The sequence below is a fragment of the Suncus etruscus genome, chromosome 4, assembly GCF_024139225.1.
Source record: "Suncus etruscus isolate mSunEtr1 chromosome 4, mSunEtr1.pri.cur, whole genome shotgun sequence".
NCBI lineage: Eukaryota > Metazoa > Chordata > Mammalia > Eulipotyphla > Soricidae > Suncus > Suncus etruscus.
The window spans coordinates 29,624,316-29,645,414 of NC_064851.1; the positions used below are offsets into that span (position 1 = coordinate 29,624,316).

Sequence of the window (21,099 nt, forward strand, 5' to 3'; positions counted from 1 at the left end):
ATAAAACAGAAAAATCAAAATTAATGGCACTTAGACAATTAAAAGCTTCTCTTTCAAGCATTAAAAAATACTTCAAAGGACTGAATTCATGCTTTTCACGTGGAAGGCGTGAAAAATATTCAATCCTCAGTATAGTATCATATGGCCCTTAAACACTGCGAGGAGTAATCCTCCCAATCATTAAGCATTGCTACTGTGGCCCAAGAACCCCCAATCTACCTCCAAATAACCAAAATTGTATTTTGATTTTGCCTTTTTTTTGGCAACAGCCAGTGATGCTCATATTATATAGAAATAGTCTATAGGAGCACTGAGCTCAGGGAGATCATGAAGAGTGTCAAGAATAAAACCCCTGTCAGTCATATGTAAGGCTAGTGTCCAATCACTATGCTTTCATTAGCCTTTAAGCCTTTATTTTGAAAGATACTATATGTCACAAATAATAAAAATACAGTACACATGACTGTCAAAAACATCTACCTTTAATATATATAGAACTCTAAATAAATAGCAAAAGACATACATTTCCATCATAACGAAAGACAAAAATGGCCAATAGTATGTAATAAAGACGGTTAACATAATCGTGATCATTTCAAATTAAAAATAAAATGAACATTCTAATATGTGAATGGCACTGAATCGAACAAAAAGGGGTATAAAGAAGAAAAGGGAGGGAAAATGTTATAATGAAGAAGGTCATAATAAAGCAAGCATGGCAAATCAAGACTATAAGAGACATTTTCTTTTTTTTTTTAAAGGTGCTCCAATTTACCCAAACTTTAATAAGAACCTCTATACACATGTTAACTGCTATTGTAAATGCAAACATTAAAATTAAAAAATTTGGAAGTCAAAATATTCATGTGAGGGGCTGGAGAAATAGCACAGTGGTGGGGTGTTTGTCTTGCATGCACGAGGATGGTGGCTAGAATTCCGGCATCCCATGATATGGTTCCCAGAGCGATGCTGATTCTTGTGAAGCATGCTGGTATTGATGGTTCACCAAAGCATCCAATGTTCTATCTACACTCACTTCATCTACTGGGTGAAGCTTTTCAAAGTGCCCATGGTCAGGGCCAGAAGAGAGATAGGGCATTTGCCTTGCACCCGGCCAACCCATGGTCCCCCAAGCCTGCCAGGAGTGATTTTTGAGTGTAGAGCCAGGAGTAACCCCTGAGCACCACGGGTCACTCAAAACAAAACAAAGCAAAGCAAACTAAAGTACACAGGGTAGGCCAGAGAGATAGTATAGCACCTGCCTTCTACAAAAGCTGACTTGGATTCAATCTCTGGCATCCCTTATAGTTCCCCTGAGAACTGCTTGACTTTCAGAGCTGGGTGTTGCCCCAGGGAACAAAAACAAACAAAACAAAACAACAACACAAAAAAAAACCAAGGAGAGAAAAGAAAAAAGAAAAAGATCCTTGGCATCCCATATGGTCCCTGAGCATGCTAGGAGTGATTTCTGAGCAGAGCCAGGTATGAGCCCTGAGCACAGCTGTGCATGCGCCCCCTCCAATTTTTTTTTCAATTGGAACTTAAGTATATTCAGGCTGAAGAGCACTCAAAGGGTTGAGGTACATGGAGATGCATGTCTGATCACCAGCACCATAAAAAGTCCCCTGCATACTGAAGGAGTGACCCCAAAATACCAATCTTGGAATTGGCTCTAAATCAGTACCCCACAAAAACATGAAAAAAAACCCTAAAAAGTATATTGAAGTCATTCAAGTGTGTTATAGAGATTTCTTCTAAGTTATGAGAATTCAATTAAGAAAGAGGTGCTTGTTCGGCATGACCAACCCAGGTGGAACCCTGGTCCCCTCTATGGTCCCTGACCTCTCACCTCTAGCTAGGTGTGCCCCCCAAAAAAAGATAGAAGGGAAAAATGCAGAGCCAAGACAGTGCCATGGCAGAGACCAATAGCTCATGGTTCCTCTGAACACCACCAGTCACATTTTCCCAGAAGATACCCCCCAAAAGAAAAAGTCAAAGACATCATAGATTCTATAGGTAACCAAAATATCAGCTGTCTGTCTCTTGGAGTAGAGCTCTCCCAAGCTCCTGTACAATGATCCTAAAATGACTATTAAGACAGAACAGCACAGGAATAAGGATTATGACTAATTGGATTCTGCATCATTATTTTCCATGTTGGACTCCTCAGGAAGCTGTCGATTGTACTTGCAGTAACTACAGGTACATTGAAAGGCTTTAGTTCTTCTTTTAGTCTCTGTTTCCTTCTGCTGTGTTTCTCCCAAGTACAACTGGCACAGATATCTTCTTCGGATCCACAACATCCGCTCCTTGAGGTTTTGCTGCACAGTCAGCAGGGTTCGCACACCCCTCCGCCTCCGGACTGCACCGAACCCGGACTCCTCATGTTTCCAGTCTGGTTCCTGCCGTGGAGATGAATAATCCAGCGGAAGCGAAGCGGGCTTGGTATTAGGGTCCAGAGTCAAAGTTCTAAGGTTCTTGATCAAACCATCTGCAAAAACTGCAGAAGACTCAGCATCCTGAGAAGATCCCGAAGAGGGCCCACGAGTGGAGTAGGCAGTTGAATCCATGGCAGATTTCCAGAGTCACAGCTTGGAGGAAACCTGGCCTGGAACTCTGGGCTGCAAGCCAATAACTACCGAAGTAACCAGGACGAGAACGAAGGAAGACTCTATAAGAGACATTTTCTATCACTGATTGAGGAAAATCCACCAGAGTGAAAAGTAGATATTGGTGGCTAGAAATGGACAAGCAAATTAATGTGAAGTTCGGCTCATGCACATCTTAGAGGCTATCAAAAGGGATTATAACTTTATGATAAAAGCAATTCATGAAAATCATTGGAAGTTTAGATGAAGAATTTCTGAATTGCAGTTTTAAATGATTGCAGCAGGTAGATAAATCAAGAATAATTACTAGATATTATCTTGCAAGATTGGGTAGATACTATCCCACTGTCTATGATGGAAAATGCTACATTTAAGAAAACAACTGGGGGTAAACTAAGTCTCAGATATGACTAGTCTAAGGTGCAGAAAAAGGACATTAGAATTAATGTTAATCTTTCTATTAATCTCAGGGAAAAGTTCTTACCTAATTGTCATTTCTATTATATACTATTATGTAACACATCACACAAACTCAATGGTATAAAGAAACACATATATTACATCACAATTTCTTGAGTCAAGAATACAGGTTGTTTTTCAGGAATACGTGATTCTTTTTTAGTAGGTCTCACTAAATTGCAATCAAAGTATTGTTCAGAATTAACATTATTTTCTGCAAACCAGACTAAGGAAGAATCTGCTAGATTGTTTCTTTTTGTTTTTTTTGTTTTGTTTTTTTTTTGCCACACCCAGTGACACTCAGGGGTTACTCCTGGCTATGCGCTCAGAAATCACTCCTGGCTTGGGGGACCATATGGGATGCCAGGAGATCAAACCTTGGTCTGTCGTAGGCTAGCGCTTTCAAGGCAGACACCTTACCTCTAGCACCACTGCTCTGGTCCCATAGATTCAGTTTCTTGATTGATCTCAGTGGATAATCTTAGATTTTTTTTTACCATGTATCTTACAGCCAAGATCATGGCATCTTATTTTATTGGTCACTAGGCAAAGCATTTATTATTAACATTAAAGATATAATATCTTGGAACTGAAAGGATGAGTCACCTTTTTTGCCTTCAAGAGGCCTGGGTTTCGATTTTCATAAATATAAAATACAGCCTCTCAAAAACTGCTAAAAAAAGACACCCAAAAGAAAAACTGTAAGTGGTCTCCAGTCACCAGTTGGTATGGTCCCCAAACAAAATGAATAAAAACTTCAAAAACTATAACCTTTTATTAGTGAAGCTTAGACCTGCTGTCCCTCAACCTGAGAGAATAATCACAGCTAGGAATAAAGTTGTCTTAGCAAGGAAAATTAATATAATTCAAAAGACTATAAGAACTCATCCTCTCTACCAGTATACAGACTGAAGAAAAATAATATATAATTAAAATGGAGATCATTGTATTAAGAAGCGTAGCATCATGAATAGATATCAAAGCAGGAGCATTTATCAAGAGTCATTATCAACAGCTAAGGCAGTGAGATTAGTCCCTAAGCCTGTGTTATTCATGCTTTGACTTATCAAACAGGAATAAACACATTTCAAATTGAAAATCTCAGATACATTGACAATAGATATAGGTTTTGAGATGATGAAAGAGAAGCAACAGTGAGAAATGCTTTCAAGTTGTTAAAATTGATGTGATGCCAGAATACTGCTCCTAGAAATTCACCAGATATAGGCTAGAGGAAAAGAAAACCCTTTATATCACACTTTAAAATTAGATGAAATACACATTAAAAATATCAAGTATAGAGGGGAAATTGCAAGGTGTTAATAAAAGGTTAAACATTGGGTAGGGTATTTTGTCTTGCATGCAACCAATCCATGTTAGATCCCAGCACTGAGATCTCCTGAGCACTACCAATAGTGATACCTGAGCATAGAGTCAAGAGTAAGACTTGAAACTATATGGCCCAAACCAAAAATTTTTTTTCTTATATTTTCCATGAGTAATTGACAGGTTATTAATTTATAATCCATTTATTTAAAAAATTTTACTAAGTAAAAGTTGAGATTTTTGTGTTTTGTTTGTTTGTTTCTGTTTTGTTTTTAGGCCACACCTGGTGATGCTCAGGGGTTACTCCTGGCTCTGCGCTCAGAAATAGCTCCTGCCTTAGGGAACCATATGGGATGTTGTTGGGGATTGAAACCCAGGTCTGTCTTGGATCAGTCGCATACAAGGCAAATGCCCTACCACTGTGCTATTGCTCGGCCCCAACAGTTGAGAGTTTAAATAAATGTAGTTTGAACTTTTAAAAAATGAGTAGAAGGAACAATAATATTTCAAATTAATACTCAAACTTGGTACAAGGTTTTATTGTAGCTGGAATGTGGCATGGGATAGGGAAAAAGTAGAGATGTTTCAGAGTTCTACACCAACTGTAACTAAAATAAATTTGAGATTTTCTTTCTGACTCTAATGTTTGAAAATATTCCTGATTTGGGAACACAAAGTGCCAATTCAAAACTCTTCATAGAAAGAAGAAAGTAAACTTTAGAATAGATTTTAGGTTATTATTTCATAAACTTTTTGATAGTGATTTAAAAAAATTGGTAGGTGATATAGAATTGAAATTTAACAAGATATAAGATATTTAAAAGTTTAAATCAACCTCAGGCATATTAACTGACTCATTTCATTCTATATCAATGTATATTTCTTCCTTATTTTTTACTTCAAACACACATTATTTTCTTTTTCAGTTTTCATTTAGCAAACAACACATCACGATCAATTGGATAGCTATAATATAAAATGGGCCAACTTTTGTGACATCATTTTAGCTATGGTGATTGACTTAGAATGGGTATTTGTTCCAAGAAAAGACAACCACATTCATTTATTAAAATCGAAGCATCAATTCCAGAGAAAATTATTCTTTCCACTAATTTTGTTATAAGGTTATATTAATAGCATATAAAGTTAATAGATATCTTCCCTTCAATGATTGACAAAGAAAAGGAAACATGCTACTTTTTGGTAGAGATATTTGACCATCAAAAATAGCATTATAACACATAATAATATACCTTTATTCCCCCTCAATTACATGAATCTATAAATGCCATAAATGTGTACAGTACTATTGTGTACAAATACCATACATTTTAGCACTATTACCACTATAAACAACAAAACCAGATATTTGGAATTCTATTAGATACTGAATAAAGTCTTGACACTCCCAACTCTTTCCAACCCCTCACCCTATTCTGAGAAAAATTTTCCATGTTTATGTTTATGTCCTAACAAAAAGTAAGCTTCTGTTCTAAGGACTCAACTTTTGTTTTTATTTGGAGGTACACCCAGCATTGCTCAGGGGTTAGTTCTGGCTCTGCATTCAGAAGTCATTCCTGGCAGTGCTCATGGAGCTATAGGGAATCAAACCTAGACTAGCCCAATTCTGTACCACTCTGACTTCAGGACTGGAATTTCTTTTTTGTTTTTGTTTTGGAGCCACACCTTGTGACACTCAGGGGTTACTCTTGACTATGCGCTCAGAAATCGCTCCTGGCTTGGGGGATATATGGGATGGTGGGGATCCAACTGAGGTCTGTCCTGGGTAAGCCATGTACAAGGCAAATGCCCTACCTCTGTGATGTCACTCCTGCCCCAGGACTTGATTCTTTTTAAGCCTTCCTGACTACTGAGTCTTAATTCCCACTTCCTTCTCCCTACTATGCTTTTCTGTTGTCTCAGTTCTCTTAACAAAAAGCAAATATAGACAGAGGTGTTTTTATTTAAAAAAAAAATTCTTCAGATCTTGTGAACCTTATCTTTTTTGTAACTTGAATTGAAAATACCTAACACAATCATGTTCTATTATAATCAAAGCCTACATTTCAACAGTGGTTTTCAAAACTCATTTTCATTTAATGAACATTTTTTCCACTGTAAAGTTTTAATCCTGAATTTAAAAACTGAGTCTTGTTTTTTTTTTTTTTTCTTGTTTTGTTTTTGTTTTTTGTTTTTTTTTTCTGTTTTGTTTTTGGCAACTCTGGTGGGACACGAAAAAAACTGATTCTTGAGTTTATTCTTTACATCCCACCTATTCTCTGAATTATATTATCCAACACTTACATGTATACACACACACCCCAATCTCTCTCACTGAGTACAGGAGTTGCTTAATATTTTATGTTTTTCTTCATTCACCAGGTACTAGTATTTGCATAATTTTTGCTCATGTGAACCCTAAAATCATTTAAATGTAAAAGTAACTATTAATATCAATAACTAGAATTCAAAAGACTAGAAAATATAAAAACTAGGTGAGGATATATGGTAGGAATAAATGTTTCTATAGCAATTAACTGAGATAATATTTATGAAAATGGCATAATTCTTGATTCAGAAAGTATTTATTATGTTTATTGAAATAGTGTAAGCAAAAAATTATTCTACTTAGATTTGCATAGAGACATCTGCTCTTCACTGGGAGACTACAAAAGAAATACTGGGCATAGCATTATGCAGGAGACTAAATTCTGAGGCAATGATTTTGTGACTGTTGTCTTTTGAGGAGGGGCACACCCAGCGACACTCATGAGTTACTCCTGGCTCTGTACTCAAAAATTGTTCCTGGCAGGCTCAGGGGATGATATGGGATGCCAGGCATCTAACCCAGGTCCATCCCAGTCGGCAGTGTACAAGGCCAACACCCTACTGTTGTGCTATCACTCTGGTCTCCTGATTTTTGTCTATTAACTCCCAGTTGTGGGCAGATAGTTTCCTTTTCACCAGTCTTATAAAGATAACTCAAGGTGTAATTGCTTGTTCTCTTCCTTTTTCCCATCCTCCCTCCCTCACTCCCTCCCTTTCTCCATCTTCCCTCTCTTCCACCCTCCCTCCCTTCCTCCCTCTCTTCATTTATTCTCCTTCCCTTCCTCCCATCCTCCCTCTCTTCCCTCTCCCTTCTTCCCTCCTGTCCTTTCTCCCTCTCTCCTTCCCTCCCTTCATTTTTCCCTCCCTCCCTTCCTCATCCCTCTCTACCTTCCTCCCTCCCTCTCTTCCTTTCTCCTCCCTCCCCCCTCCTCCCTCCTCCCCCCTCCCTTCCTCCCCTTCTTCTTCCTTCCTCTCTCCCTCCTCCCTTCCTTTCTTCTCCCTCCTTCCTTTCTTCCTTCCTCTCTCCTCCCCCTTCTCCTCCTTTCCTTCCTCCCTCTCTCCCTCCTTCCTTCCTCATCCCTCCCTCCCTTCCTTCTTCATCCCTTTCTTTCTTTCTTCCATCCTTCCTTCCTCCCTCCCTTTTTCCCTCCCTTCTGTCTTTGCTCTCTCCCTCCCTTTCCCTTCCTTTTTTATCTCTCCCTCCCTCCTTACCTTTTCTCTATCCTTTTGTTCATCTGTTCTTTCTTCCAACCTTTATTCATCCATCCTTCCCTCCGCCCTTCCTTTCATCCTTTCTCCCTCCCTTACTTCCTTAATTTCATCCTTCATACTTTCTTCCATCCATCCTTTTTCCCATTATTCCCTCCTTTCCTTCCATCATTCCTTTCATTCTTTATTTCTTCCATCCTTCCTTCATTCTTTTCTTTCCTTCCTATCTTTTTCTTCTCTCTATTCTCTTTCTAGTTTTTCTTTCTATCATTTTCTTTCTTTTTATCTGTTAAGTAATAGCAAAGCTAAAAATAATACAAATGATTTTAATGTGGTAGTAATAAAAAGCAAATTAAAAACCATTAAAAATAAGATTTGTAATGGCAATAGGAAAAAAAGAGGTGGATTGACATTTTCAGCAACACATTTTCAGTTGTTTGCCCTTTGTTAGGCCTTTAGTGTATACATTCATTGTTCTACTGGTTCCATAGCTGGCAGTGGACTCTAGAGATTAGATCTCTTTTCTGAAATGAATCAAAACCTGATTATGGTTTTGGATCAAAATCAGAGGAACACTTTGAGGCCTTAAGGCTTCTGAACTCTGACAACATGATGATGTAGGATCAAAGAGTCACTAACAGAATACCTATTTCACATAGAATGACTAAGTCCCGGGGAGTTAAAGGTATTCAGAATTTCTATGTCTAGCTTTTCTGACATTATTTTAACACTTTGATATAAGTTTAACTGGTTTACTTTGCTGAGTCTATATTTTTTTTATCACAGTGACTTTTCAATAGCATCTTTATAGAAAGTTTTAGCTCCTGAAGAAAATAAATCTAATACTATTATTTACAGATAGTAAACTCCCAATAAAATTTTCGCTATTTCAATGGATACAAGTATGTACTCTACTTAGGTCTAGATGTTTCTTTTTTATATATAATTTTATTTGTGTGCTGTCTTATTGAACAATCATTAAATTTCTTGGCCAGTTTCAGGTAACTGAAGAGCCTTTATAAGTAGTTTATATTGTCTAGATCCAAGATAGGCTATAAACATAATCTGGAGCAACATGGGAAATAGCATCTTTCTAAAGACAAGCTTGGAAATCCCAATCCAGTAAGCTAGGATATTTGTGTTTTCAGGTAACAGAGCTGAGCTATACTTGACTGCTAGCTCACCATTCATAGGTATAGCCAAGAAATGGGTATAGACCACCCATTATAAAACCAACCAGCCCTTCACGAATTATGCTACAAGTTTCACAATTCAAATCACCTTTATTTAAAGGTAAACTTATAAAACCTTTGTAAGAAACATCTGCTGTAAAAAATGGGACCACTGCCATAGGTATGCTAGAAACTATACGTCCTTTGGTCACATTTGAGTTGTGTCGAAAGAGACTGCTATTAGGCCACTGAAAGCAGAATTAATTCCAATGTATGTGGATCCATACTCAAGTATGTTCCTTTCTGCTTCTGGAAGTTGGTTAATTTTTCTGTTTATAATATTAAAAATCAAGTTTTCTTTAGCAGTATTATCTGCTTCATGATTTTCCATCTTGAACCTTAGGAAAAGATAAATTTCATTACCAGTAATGTATCTCTCTCTGCACAATGGCTCACTGCAAGGTCCGTCCAGCTAACCTGCAGGCAGCCACCTTGACTGACACGTGACTCAGTTCTAGCTGTTTCTAGTAAAAAATTACTATTCTTTAAGATATAATCACCTAGTATTAGGGATGTAATATATGCAATAAATATTAACATTTTGAAATGCACAGAAGAGTTTTTGATTGCAATAATAGTATATTAACTTGAACAAGGCTAACATTTGTTGCAAAAAACAACTAAGAATGCTAATAAAATATAGATCAAAGTTCTTGAAAGTTATTGGAGTACCATAAAGAAATAAGAATATGAGGAATCAAGGACTTAAAAAAAGGAAAATACAAAGAGTTAAGCCTAATATTTAGCTCTGGGCTTTTTTTTCAGGATATTTTCTGATTGAGAATTTGAGAATCCTAGATGTCATAATAAGATAGACTAATGGGGCTTGGGTTAGAAGTTAAAAGTCCAAGTTCAGGATGACTAAGCAATTTGAAGTCTTTTGGGGAAGATGTCGGGGGCAATGGAACTGTAGTATAGAGAGTCAAAAAGCAGGAAATAACAGGTTGTTAGGAAAACTTGGGTAATTTCTCAAGGGTCAATGCTCTATTATCAGCATTTGTGTGCACGTCAATAAACTGACTAATTGTTCTGACAGGAGTCAGCACACTGGTCCTGTCATCTACCTAGTCACATTGTTCTTCTTCACAACTTGAGGACTCATTGGCCAGTGCAAGTTAGTATTCATGATGAACTATTGTTGCATCTGCTCATTTCATCTTCTCATTAATAACTATAAGAATTTCTGACGCCATGTGAGTTTACCACAAGTCATTTCCTAGTTTGATTTTTGCATGCTATCTTGTTCTATATTGTAAGTAGTCACAAAAAAGCTGCTCATGAGCCTTTCATGGCAAAGCCTCTAAAACTTAGATAATTTCTCATCTAATTCTATCTTGCTTTTATTCTTTTAAACTTTTTTATTTGTCATATTTGTCATATTTCCTTATAGAATTTAAACCTAGTTTTAACTCACTTGCTTATCTGTCATGTACCAGATGTTTATGCTTACTCTGTATTAAGCACTATGGTTAAGAATTTCCTATATATTATCTCTATTAGCACCATCAAGAACTTGGGGACTTCCATAAACATCCACATTTTTAGGTGAACAAAATATGACTTTTCATTATTAATAAAATGTTTTCTTTTTTTGTTTATTTGTTTTTGGGCCACACCCAGCAGTGCTCAGGGGTTACTCATGTCTCTGCACTCAGAAATTGATCCTGGCAGGCTCAGGGGACCACATGGTATACTGGGGATCGAACCCGGATATGTCCTGGGTTGGCAGCGTGCAAGGCAAATGCCCTGTTGCTGTGCTATCATTCCTGCCCCTATAAAATGTATTCTTTCAGACAAGTTATTTAATTTCTATAACCTTCATTTTAAAAAATAAAGACATGTACAAATGTAGGCCATGAATCTGGTTAATGACTGAATGATACTGCATGAAAAGTATATATGTGGGGAAAACATATGTTTGTTTTCTAAATATTCATTCTGCCTTTTAAATTGTTTTTATTATTCAGTGTTTTGAAAATGATAAAAGATTTTTTCTAACCTATTAGTATCATTAAATGAGTTGATCTCCACTAAAAAAAAAAATATATATAGCCTCTAGTGAATTAGTAAATATAATTTGCTAGTCTACTGTCATTATGCCCCAATGCTATAAGTGAATAAGTTATATGTGAAATTACAAAATATTTACCTAGTAAATTAGATCTAAAAGATATTCCCAAATCAAGTTGTTTTAACCAAAGTATTTATTTTGGTGATGTACATTATGATTTTCATTATGAAAACTGAATTGAACATATGAGATGGAATCTCAGGTTGAAAATAAGCAAATAGTATGTGATCATGTTAATAATAGAAATAATAGAAATGTCCCTGGATCATGTAGTGATAATTTGTCAGATATACTTATCTTTCTATTGGTTTCCTTGCTCATAACCAAGAAATTCCAAGAGCCTTGACTCTTACTTCACTCCTTACTAGTGTTTCTTTAAATGGGTGATATCAAATCTTATTGGAATGATCTAGAAGATTTGCAGTAGCTTTGGATGCAATTTAGAAGCACTTCTGATTTTTTTGTTTAATGAATGAGGTATTGTGTATTTTTTTTTTGCTGTTTTCTAAAAGAGGGTGAGGTGGTAGGCCACGTAAAGCTAGATCAAATAATCCAGCACAGTTTATCCATCAAGGTTACAAATGCAGCAAATGCAGATGATCCTCTTAGAAACATCTTTGTTTAATCATTATCTGCATCTGTGATCTCAATATCCAAAAGAAAAAAATTGAGGGGGCCACACCTGGTGGCACTTAAGGATTACTCCTGGTTCTGCACTCAGAAATCACTCCTGGCAGGCTTGGAAAACCATATGGGTCGGCCACATGCAAATACCTTATATGATGTTTTATTGCTCCAGTCCACCAAAAGAATGAATGTAGTCACCTATAATGTCTATCTTAACACCTCAAGGAAATGTCCTTCACAATGCCACTAACTTTTTTCTTATTAATTTTACTGATGATGATAAAAGGTACCTTGAAATTAAACTTGCCTGTAGTCCTGCTATCTGATAGCTCCAGTTTTGTCCAGATGTTTTTCCTGCCTTCTACATCTCTAAATATTCATTAGAGAAAAACAAAAAGCATTCTTTATTTTACTCTTTCTTATCAACCGTGGTTTTTACAGAAATGATGATTACTTCCATGTTTTCATGTAGTCTCTAGTTCAAAATTTATAACTTTATCATTAATAAATTTAATAGAATTGAACAGGACACATGCCTGAAGTGGTTTCCTCTATTAATAAATGACAGAAATAAAATAAAAATCCTGATTTTTCTTATGATATGTATATAGATAATTTGGATTTAATATTTAAAGAAAGCAATATAGTCAATCTTTTCTGACCATGACTAGGAAAAGCTAAATTTAGGTCTTTTACTAAAAACTAAATTTACATCTACACTAAGTGTAATTACTTGATTTTCATGATACTAAGCATTAATCAATTCAACAAAGTAAGATTTTGAATGCATTAGTTTATTACTTCAAAGTTTCTAGGCCAGTATAGAGGAACCAAAATGAAGATTGGCAGCTAAATTGAATGAAGAAGAAGCTGGGATTCTGAAGAACAAGGAAACCTGAGGTGTCAGGATGAACAACAGGCAGGAGAAAGATGCACAGAGAACTTCAGAGATTTACACAGTGTCTCTCATCCCTAGAGCATTTGGATGCATATCAGCACAATAATTTTGAGACTGGGCAATTAAAAACATAAAAGGATTAAACAATTGGTCAGGGATTGTACAGGTCCAGGAATACTGCCCAATCTCATTAGCGATACTGGAAAACCTCATCATTTTAGGGCACTGAGTAGAGTCATCAAAATTTTCATGTAAGAAATAAATGGTTCTGGCTTTAGTGCTTTTCTAGGCCATCTTAAATAACTTCAAGGAAAAAGACCTGGAAATTAAATTATATACAATTAACTACTTGTATATAATGAATAAAGTTTATTCATTAAAATGAAGTTCAAGAATATTTATAGAAATACAAAGATCAATAACAACCACAAAAAAAAAAAAAGAAATACAAAGATGTCCATTACCTATCAAGGAGAACTTATAATATTTGTCACAAAAAGTTTAGAATGCACCAAATCAGGAAAATATAAAGAAAAGTCTATTAAATAAAACCAATTCATAATTGAAACAAATATAAGGAAAGTAGGTAGGGTTATAACAATTATAATATTATACAATTATAATATTCCTTAAATTGACAAAAGTGAAATACAAGGAAGATGTCAAAAATAATGAAAGTTATCATTGTTATGACATTGGGTGTGTCTTAAAACAGTGGTAATCTGGGGCTAAGGAAGGTTATAGATACTTACATAAATAGGGGCTTATTTTTGCAGGCTATTTTAGAGCATATTACCTTATAAAGCACATATATTGCCTTATACAGTCCTCTCAACAACCCTATTATCTGTAATAGGGGTAACACTATTTTTTTAAACAAGAAGGCAGAGGTTTTGAGTCATTTTAGTTACTTAAGGTCACCAAGAGAACAAAAAAAAAGGGACATGTAACCTCAGAAATTTCTGACTTAAAATCTCTGTCACTTTCCATAACTGTATATTCTTTTGTTTTTGTTTTTTTGGCTTTTTTTTTGGGTCACACCCGGCGGTGCTCAGGGGTTACTCCTGGCTGTCTGCTCAGAAATAGTTCCTGGCAGGCACGGGGGACCATGTGGGACACCGGGATTCGAACCAATCACCTTTGGTCCTGGATCGGCTGCTTGCAAGGCAAACGCCACTGTGCTATCTCTCCGGGCCCAACTGTATATTCTAATACATGGGATTTGGAACTTGGAAAGTGGCATGTTTTATCTATGTTTGGTAGAGGAGACAGGAATTTAGATAAAGTAACAGTAGTGAGTGATAAGAAAAACAGGAAGACACGTTTGCAATGTATTTTGCCCTAGGAAATTCAATACTGATATGAAGGAAAAATAGTCCTCTGTTGCTTGACATTTTCATAAATTTTTTATTATTTACTTATTTTTGTTTTTGGAGTCATACCTTACTGTGCTTAGGGCTTACTCCAGGCTGTTTGCTTATGTTTAGGGAGTCAGAACTTTTTAAAGAGAAGGTAGAAATCTATTAAAACTTTTTTTGACTTTAAGGCCACACCCACAGCAGTGTACAGGAGAATATTCTAGGTATATTGCTCAGGGTTGTCTTCGGCATTGCTTGAGACATTGAATTGGGGTCTCCCTTGTGCATTAACCATTGAACTCTCATGCTTTTAGAATTTTATTTCTAAATATTTATGAACTTTTTTCATACTATAACTTTTCTGTAAGTCATTAAAAAGATGACTAAGATCCAAAATGTCCAGAAACCATATGCTTTTCCCCTCTTGTATACATATTTAATTTAAATGTATATAATACATTTTTCCTGATTACAACAATGACATCTAAAGTAATAGATAGTAAAGAAGGTGAGGGTGTTTGCCTTGCATATGGCTGACCTGGAGTCAATTCTTGATATCCTGTCTGATCCCCTGAGCTCAGTGGGAGTGATACCTGAGTGCAGAACCAAGAGGAAATCAAGAGAAACTCAGGATTACCACTAAGTGTGACCCAAGAAACAAAAACAAGAAAATAAAGGAAAGGAATAATAAGACACCTGCATCACATCAACTAATTTTTTTTGACAAAAACATTAAAATACATATGTAAAAGAGATCATCGCTTTAGTTCTGGTGCTTGGAAAATTAAATTATCACAGAATTAAATTTGGAGCCTTATCTTACTTATATACACTACTGAAAAAAAAAAACTAAAAGTGGACATAAGACTTAAAAGTATGACCTAAAAGAACAGTCCTAGAAAAAACAGTGGAAAATCAAAGATGTCTTAGTAATGTCTTTTTGGAGATTTTATATATATAAAAAAAAAAACCACAGGAAACAACAAAAAAAAATAAGTAGTACTCTATCAAAGATAAACTTTCACAGGAAAAGAAAATGTTGAGAAATGTAAGAGGCAACTTGCATAATGCAGGTGACTGTAGTGTGTTTTTTTTAAAAAAAAAAGGTATTATTGTAATAATGCCCAGAGACAATAGAGATGAGGGCCGGAAGGATTGGCTCACAATATGAAGCTCACCACAAAGAGTGGTGAGTGCAGTTAGGGAAATAACTACATTAACAACTACCATGACAACGTTAATGAGTGAGAGAAGTAGAATGCCTGTCTCGAATACAGGCAGGTGGGGTGGAGAGATATGGGCAGGGGTGGGTGGAGAGATATGGGGGGCATTGGTGGTGGAGATGTTGCACTGGTGAAAGGGAGTGTTCCTTTGGTGACTGAAACCCAACTACAGATATGTTTGCAATCATGGTGTTTAAATAAAATTAAATTTAAAAAAAATTCTAGTTAATCAATGGAAAAATACCTATACAAGCATGTTTAGAAAGACACACAGATAGTTATCTTTATAGGAAGGTGTGCTCAGTACCACTGAGCATTGTTATGCTGCAAATCAGAATCATATTGAATTGTTGCCCTGCACCTTTTAAGGTTATTATTGCCAATGTTTAGCTAATTCCTTTTTAAGTAAAAGCAGATTTATTTGAGACTTTAGATAAAAAGAGAGAAATGGAGAGCACCCAGGAGAGAATATGAGATTGCCGAGTGGAAAGGTCCAGTATACATCTCAGCATTAAAGTATGGAATATGAAAGCATACATATCAAAAGGGAAGATGCAGGGAAAATGCGAAAGGGAAGATGTGCTCAGACACTGTACATAGGCTAGCAAGCATATGCACGCTGCTTAGCTCATTCTTTTCTGTTTTGTTTTGTTTGGGGGCCACACCCAGTGACGCTCAGAGGTTACTGAGCTCAGAAATTGCTCCTGGCTTGGGGAACCATGTGGGACACCGGGGATGGAACCAAGGTCCGTCCAGGATCAGCCTCATGAAAGGCAAATGCCTTAAGCTGCATTATCGCTCCGACCCTATTAGCTCATTCTTAATGTCCCAAAATTAAAAGATCCTGGTTCCCAAATTTTAAAAATGTAATACTACAAAGTTAATAAACATATAAAAGGATAAATAAAAGTCATGGTTAAAAATCAAATTTTACTCATTTGCTTTATTTTCCACTTGTGAGTTTACCTGGGACAACAATAATTATGAACACAAAATAAGCTATGATTAAAAATAATCTATAAAATAAATATTATACTCTAAATGTGGGCGAATTAAGTATCTCAGAACCTAAACATTTACATTAACTATGTAGGGAAGAGAAATCCTCTGTCTAGCCCCCAAAAGAAAGCCCATGTAGAGAAAAAAAGATGGTGGGTTTTTCCCCCGAAGAGAATCTAAAACCAACATGTTTCATCTAAAATGAAAACTATTTTTTAAAGTAAGTATAAAGGAATATAGAAACATGACAATTGCTTCTTAAAGAAATCTTTTATAAAATACTTCCATTTGCCCAAGACTACAAAAGGATATTTCAAGACTAGTATATTCAGACCAAGAAAAAAATCTCTTCAAGTCTAAAATATTTATGTACAATCTTCCTTATCAGATGACAGTAGTTGACAGAATAAATTATGTGTTCTCAGATAGTCATATTCCTATAAAAATGTAATAAAATTATTGATTAAAATGAAGGTACTATTTGGAGGCTGGTAGTAACTCACCTTTGCCCTGAAGGGTATTTAGGGAATAATTCTATTTTATAACAGTTGTGGTGCAACCCTTTATCTTCTCAATGTTTTGGACACAAAGACCATGGGATTAATTATATACTGTGAGCAACAATTCATGAATATTTAACACACTCATCTATACTTAATGAATAAATTTGCATTTTGACACTATTATTTAATGTACTTTAAGGAAATACTGTTCATTACCTTTCAATTTTGTAGATAAGTTGAATGTAATCAGAATGATAAGGCATAAGAGCTATAGTTTTTTTTTTTAACAAATAACATTGTTTTTATGACTGCTTCTGTTTCTAGGAGTTTTACCCTTTTCCACTTTTCTTCTAAACAACTAGGTTTATTTTATTCTATTCTAGCTGTTCTGTTTTAATCATTTTGCCTCTGTACTCCTTGCAGAAAGGAGTTTCTTTAGCTTCATGGGAAAACAATGCAAATTAAATAATCAGCGTTTTGCTTCCCTCTGTGTGTTCTGTAACAGGGCATTCGCTCACACAAAATACCCCAATGCAATTGCCAGTAATTACATCCTGGCTTGGCAGACTCAGCAAGGTTGTCATGACCTGCTCAGAGAATAGGGGGCGCTGCAAAATCAATGGCACTGAGCAGCTGGCTCTACCAAGATAGACTTGAATCCAGGAGAAAAATTAACTGGGAAGAAAGCGATGACAGAGACTTCTGGTATGTGTCTTTGTGTTTGATTCGGTTTTCAACCTTTGACTTACAATGGAAAACTTTTTTTTTGTATACAGCAGGGGTCTTCAAACTTTTTAAAGTGGGGGCCGGATTACGGTCCCTTAGAGAGCTGGAGGGCCGGACTATATGAGCTACTAATTCCTACTCACACTGCACATATCTTATATAAATAAAATGAAAACCATTTATAAATAAACAGATCATGCACCAGTATTTCAATGGGAACTGTGGGCCTGCTTTTGGCTAATGAGATGGTCAATGTCCGGTTCCATATTTGTCACTGCCAGCCGTAACAAGTGATGCAAGTGGGCATTAGTTAATCTTGATCTGGTTGGAGATTTCAGATGTTTCATTCTTGAAAAAGTCTGTTCACAGGCATAAGTGCTACCAAAGATGGTTACCATTTTGAGTGCATGGTTCCTGATATTTGGATATACACTGAGTGTATATGCTGGCAGGTATCTTGGCAACCAAACAGCGCTCACTGCTGTTGGGCAGGATCAGACTCCTCTGCGGGCCGCATGTGACCCGCGGGCCGTAGTTTGAAGACCCCTGGTATACAGTGTTGATCTTTTATTTGTGAGCAGAGTACCAAATCTGTGTATCACTTTAGGGACTTTGAGCATGATAACATACCTGTAGGAATCATTTTAGCATGAAGGGCGGTGCATACTCCTACTAAAAGGAAGAGAATTTTGAAGCCAGCGGATGTGTTTAGAAATATGAATTAAGGCTGGCTAGCAAAAATGAAGGTCAACACTGAACAAGGACACGAGAAAATTTTAGAAACTAATATATTCTGTTCAGATGCTTCTAGATAATTTTTGACTCCTTATCTTGTGAGGTCAGTTATAATCAATATCATCTTGATTGCCACTTTACAAGTGAAGAAATTGGCCTTAGACAACACAGATAGAATATAATAATAACAACAATAATTCTAGATCTAGGATATTAACCCAGGACTATTAAAACTAAAATTCATGATGCTTTCAGCAGTTCTGAAATATGAGGCTTGAAAGAATTTACTTATTAAATCTATGGGGTCTGAGTTAAAATTACGGTTTCTCAAGGAAACCTATCCTAACCCCTTAGTCATTTGGGGAGGTCTTTTTTGATCAGAGAGTGGGATTAGGTATGAACCTATGTCTTCTCCCTCTCCTCTACTCCACACACTGGATTTTAAACTCCTGAAGGCAAGAGTTTAAACTTTAAAGGTTTTTTTGCTCAGGATTAGCATCGAGAAAGTGCCTAGCACAGTGCAGACATTATCTTTGTGTGTATATCTTCTTCTCAAAGCATGGTGAAAAGTAACTATCTCCTGTGAAGAGTATGTGGCCACATGACAACTCCAATTCATTTCTATACTGTTATCCCAACAGTAGCATACCAATTTAGATGTCAACTTGGATTCAAAGTCACCTAATGTTCAGAAACAAAACAAATAGCAGAAAGTCAACTGAAAACAAATTGCTTGGCAAAACATCTGAAAATGACTAAATTCCATTGTGAGAAACATTAATTTTCACAAATTTTCTTATTGCTGTACTTTAAGAAAATAATTTAATTACCACTTACCTGTAAACAACCAATATAGAATATATTATTTCATGTCTATCATGAGGGTAGACTTAGGAATGAATAGAAATTTTAGGAAGAAAATTTTAGAAGGAAATGTTACATTGGTTGTAGGATTCATCTTGGAACAAATGTATTATGAGCAATTATGTAATACATGGTATTTAAATAAAGTAATTAAAATATGGTAAATTCAGTAGCATCAAAGGACAATTCTCTAAATGAATTAGGCATTTTATGATTCAATTTTAGTTCCAGGCTTTTTAGCAGTTAAAAAGAGGAAGGCTCAAAGAAAGCATCTTCAGATCATCTCAAATAATGAAACCATGCTGTTTGGTCCATGATGCTAACTGGTGCAAAAGACTTGGTGATATATTGCAACAAGAAAGTCATTAATTTATAAACCACATAATATGATTAAAATATTATAATAATATACTTAAGAAAACACTTATGGGACAGAAGATATAGTACAGTGGGTACATCCTTTGCCTTACATGTGTCACATCGAGGTTCAATCACTGGCACTCCAAATTGATTCCGGAGCCCACCAGTATTATGTGCTACTTGAGCACAGAGCCAGGAGTAAGTCCTAAGCACAGCTGAGTGTGCCCCCCCCCAAAAAAAAAAACAACCAATATGAAAAGAAAAAAAATTAAAACAAAATTTTTTTAAATCTTAGCTCTTGGTTCCTCCTGAGAGATGATGTTCCTTTGACTTCATTCAGCTTACTGTGCTACCTTTCTGCCCTTTCTTTTTCTCCTGTCTTTTGCATGTCTCTGTATATCTCTTGCATGTCTCTGCATGCAGTTTCAACTGCAGTCTTTTCTCACAACCACTTCTACTTTCAAATGGCACAAATTTCACAGTTCATTGTTGAATAAATCTGTAACTTCTTTTCCTTACATCACTCCTCTACTTGAAGATCAGCTTCTAGTTTTCACATATGAACCATCAAGGATTACACCTGTCATTTGAGAGCTTACATTCTAGCTATTCTGACAACTGATCAGACATCTGGCACCACTCACTAAGTAGATCTCAGTGTGGAGGCACTGATTTCTCTAAACATAAGTTGGCATTTTATGCTTTCTTAAAAAAGCTATCTCAGAGACTACAGCAATATTATTATACTGAGCAGGGCATTTGACTTGCATGTGGCAACCTGGGTTTGATCTCCAGTATCACATATAGTCCCTAAAGCTCCACCAGACGTTATCCCATGACCAGGTTAGCACATGACCAGGTGTAAGCCTAGAGTATCATTTGGTATGGCTGCAAACCAAAACAAATAGTAATTAATTTTAGATTTATGTTGAATTTTCTTTAAGACTTTATAAAATTGTTGGATCCTGGGATTGCCTCAAGTGTTTTGATCCCATTTTTCACATGTGCAAATCCATGGTTATTTCACTGGCACTGAAGGAACCTCCAAGCACTGTACAGAGAAACCATAAGCTCTTTCTTTACATCCATCACAGCTAGGTATGCTCCCCATAATAACTAAAACATTGCAATGCTCATGCCAAATGCCCTAAAATTAAATTTTAACTTATTAAAGTCATAATGATTGCTTAAATAGTTGGGAAGCTCTTGTTATGACTTTAAGTTTTCCCTGTCAGGCATTTTAAATACTATAAGAGAAAATTAAATGTATTAAGTACATAGCGAAGTTTAAGAGTCTAAGCACATTGAATTAATTAGCTCTGTAAATGGGACTGCTTGTTTACAGAGTATGTATCAGCCAGGGCCCAATCAAGAGATAGAAATAGAAATCACACAGCAACAATCACAGGGAAAGTTTAATATCTTTATTACCTATAATAAGGGACTGGAGCAATGAGAGGTTGTCTATTCAGCAGTAAAGAGCAGGGTAGAAGATGTCAATTAGCAGATCGGAGAAACAGTCTTCTTATCCTGTGAGTGAGGAAAGCACAGATAACAGTTCTACCCAAAGCT

General features: G+C 36.0%; 1 protein-coding gene and 1 pseudogene across 1 annotated transcript; both read right to left on the reverse strand.

The window, feature by feature from the left end:
* Positions 1–2,126: 2,126 nt before the first annotated feature.
* DPPA3 (developmental pluripotency associated 3) lies at positions 2,127–2,570 on the reverse strand. Its single transcript, XM_049772544.1, has one exon. It carries the CDS (start codon positions 2,568–2,570, stop codon positions 2,127–2,129), a length of 444 nt encoding a protein of 147 aa, XP_049628501.1.
* Positions 2,571–8,869: 6,299 nt separating this feature from the next.
* Positions 8,870–9,494, reverse strand: LOC126006394 (transmembrane protein 126A-like; annotated as a pseudogene).
* Positions 9,495–21,099: the final 11,605 nt, after the last annotated feature.

What these genes read in the sequence shown, in the direction of transcription:
- DPPA3 (XM_049772544.1), bottom strand. Translation starts at nt 2,570, where the DNA reads ATGGATTCAACTGCCTACTCCACTCGTGGGCCCTCTTCGGGATCTTCT.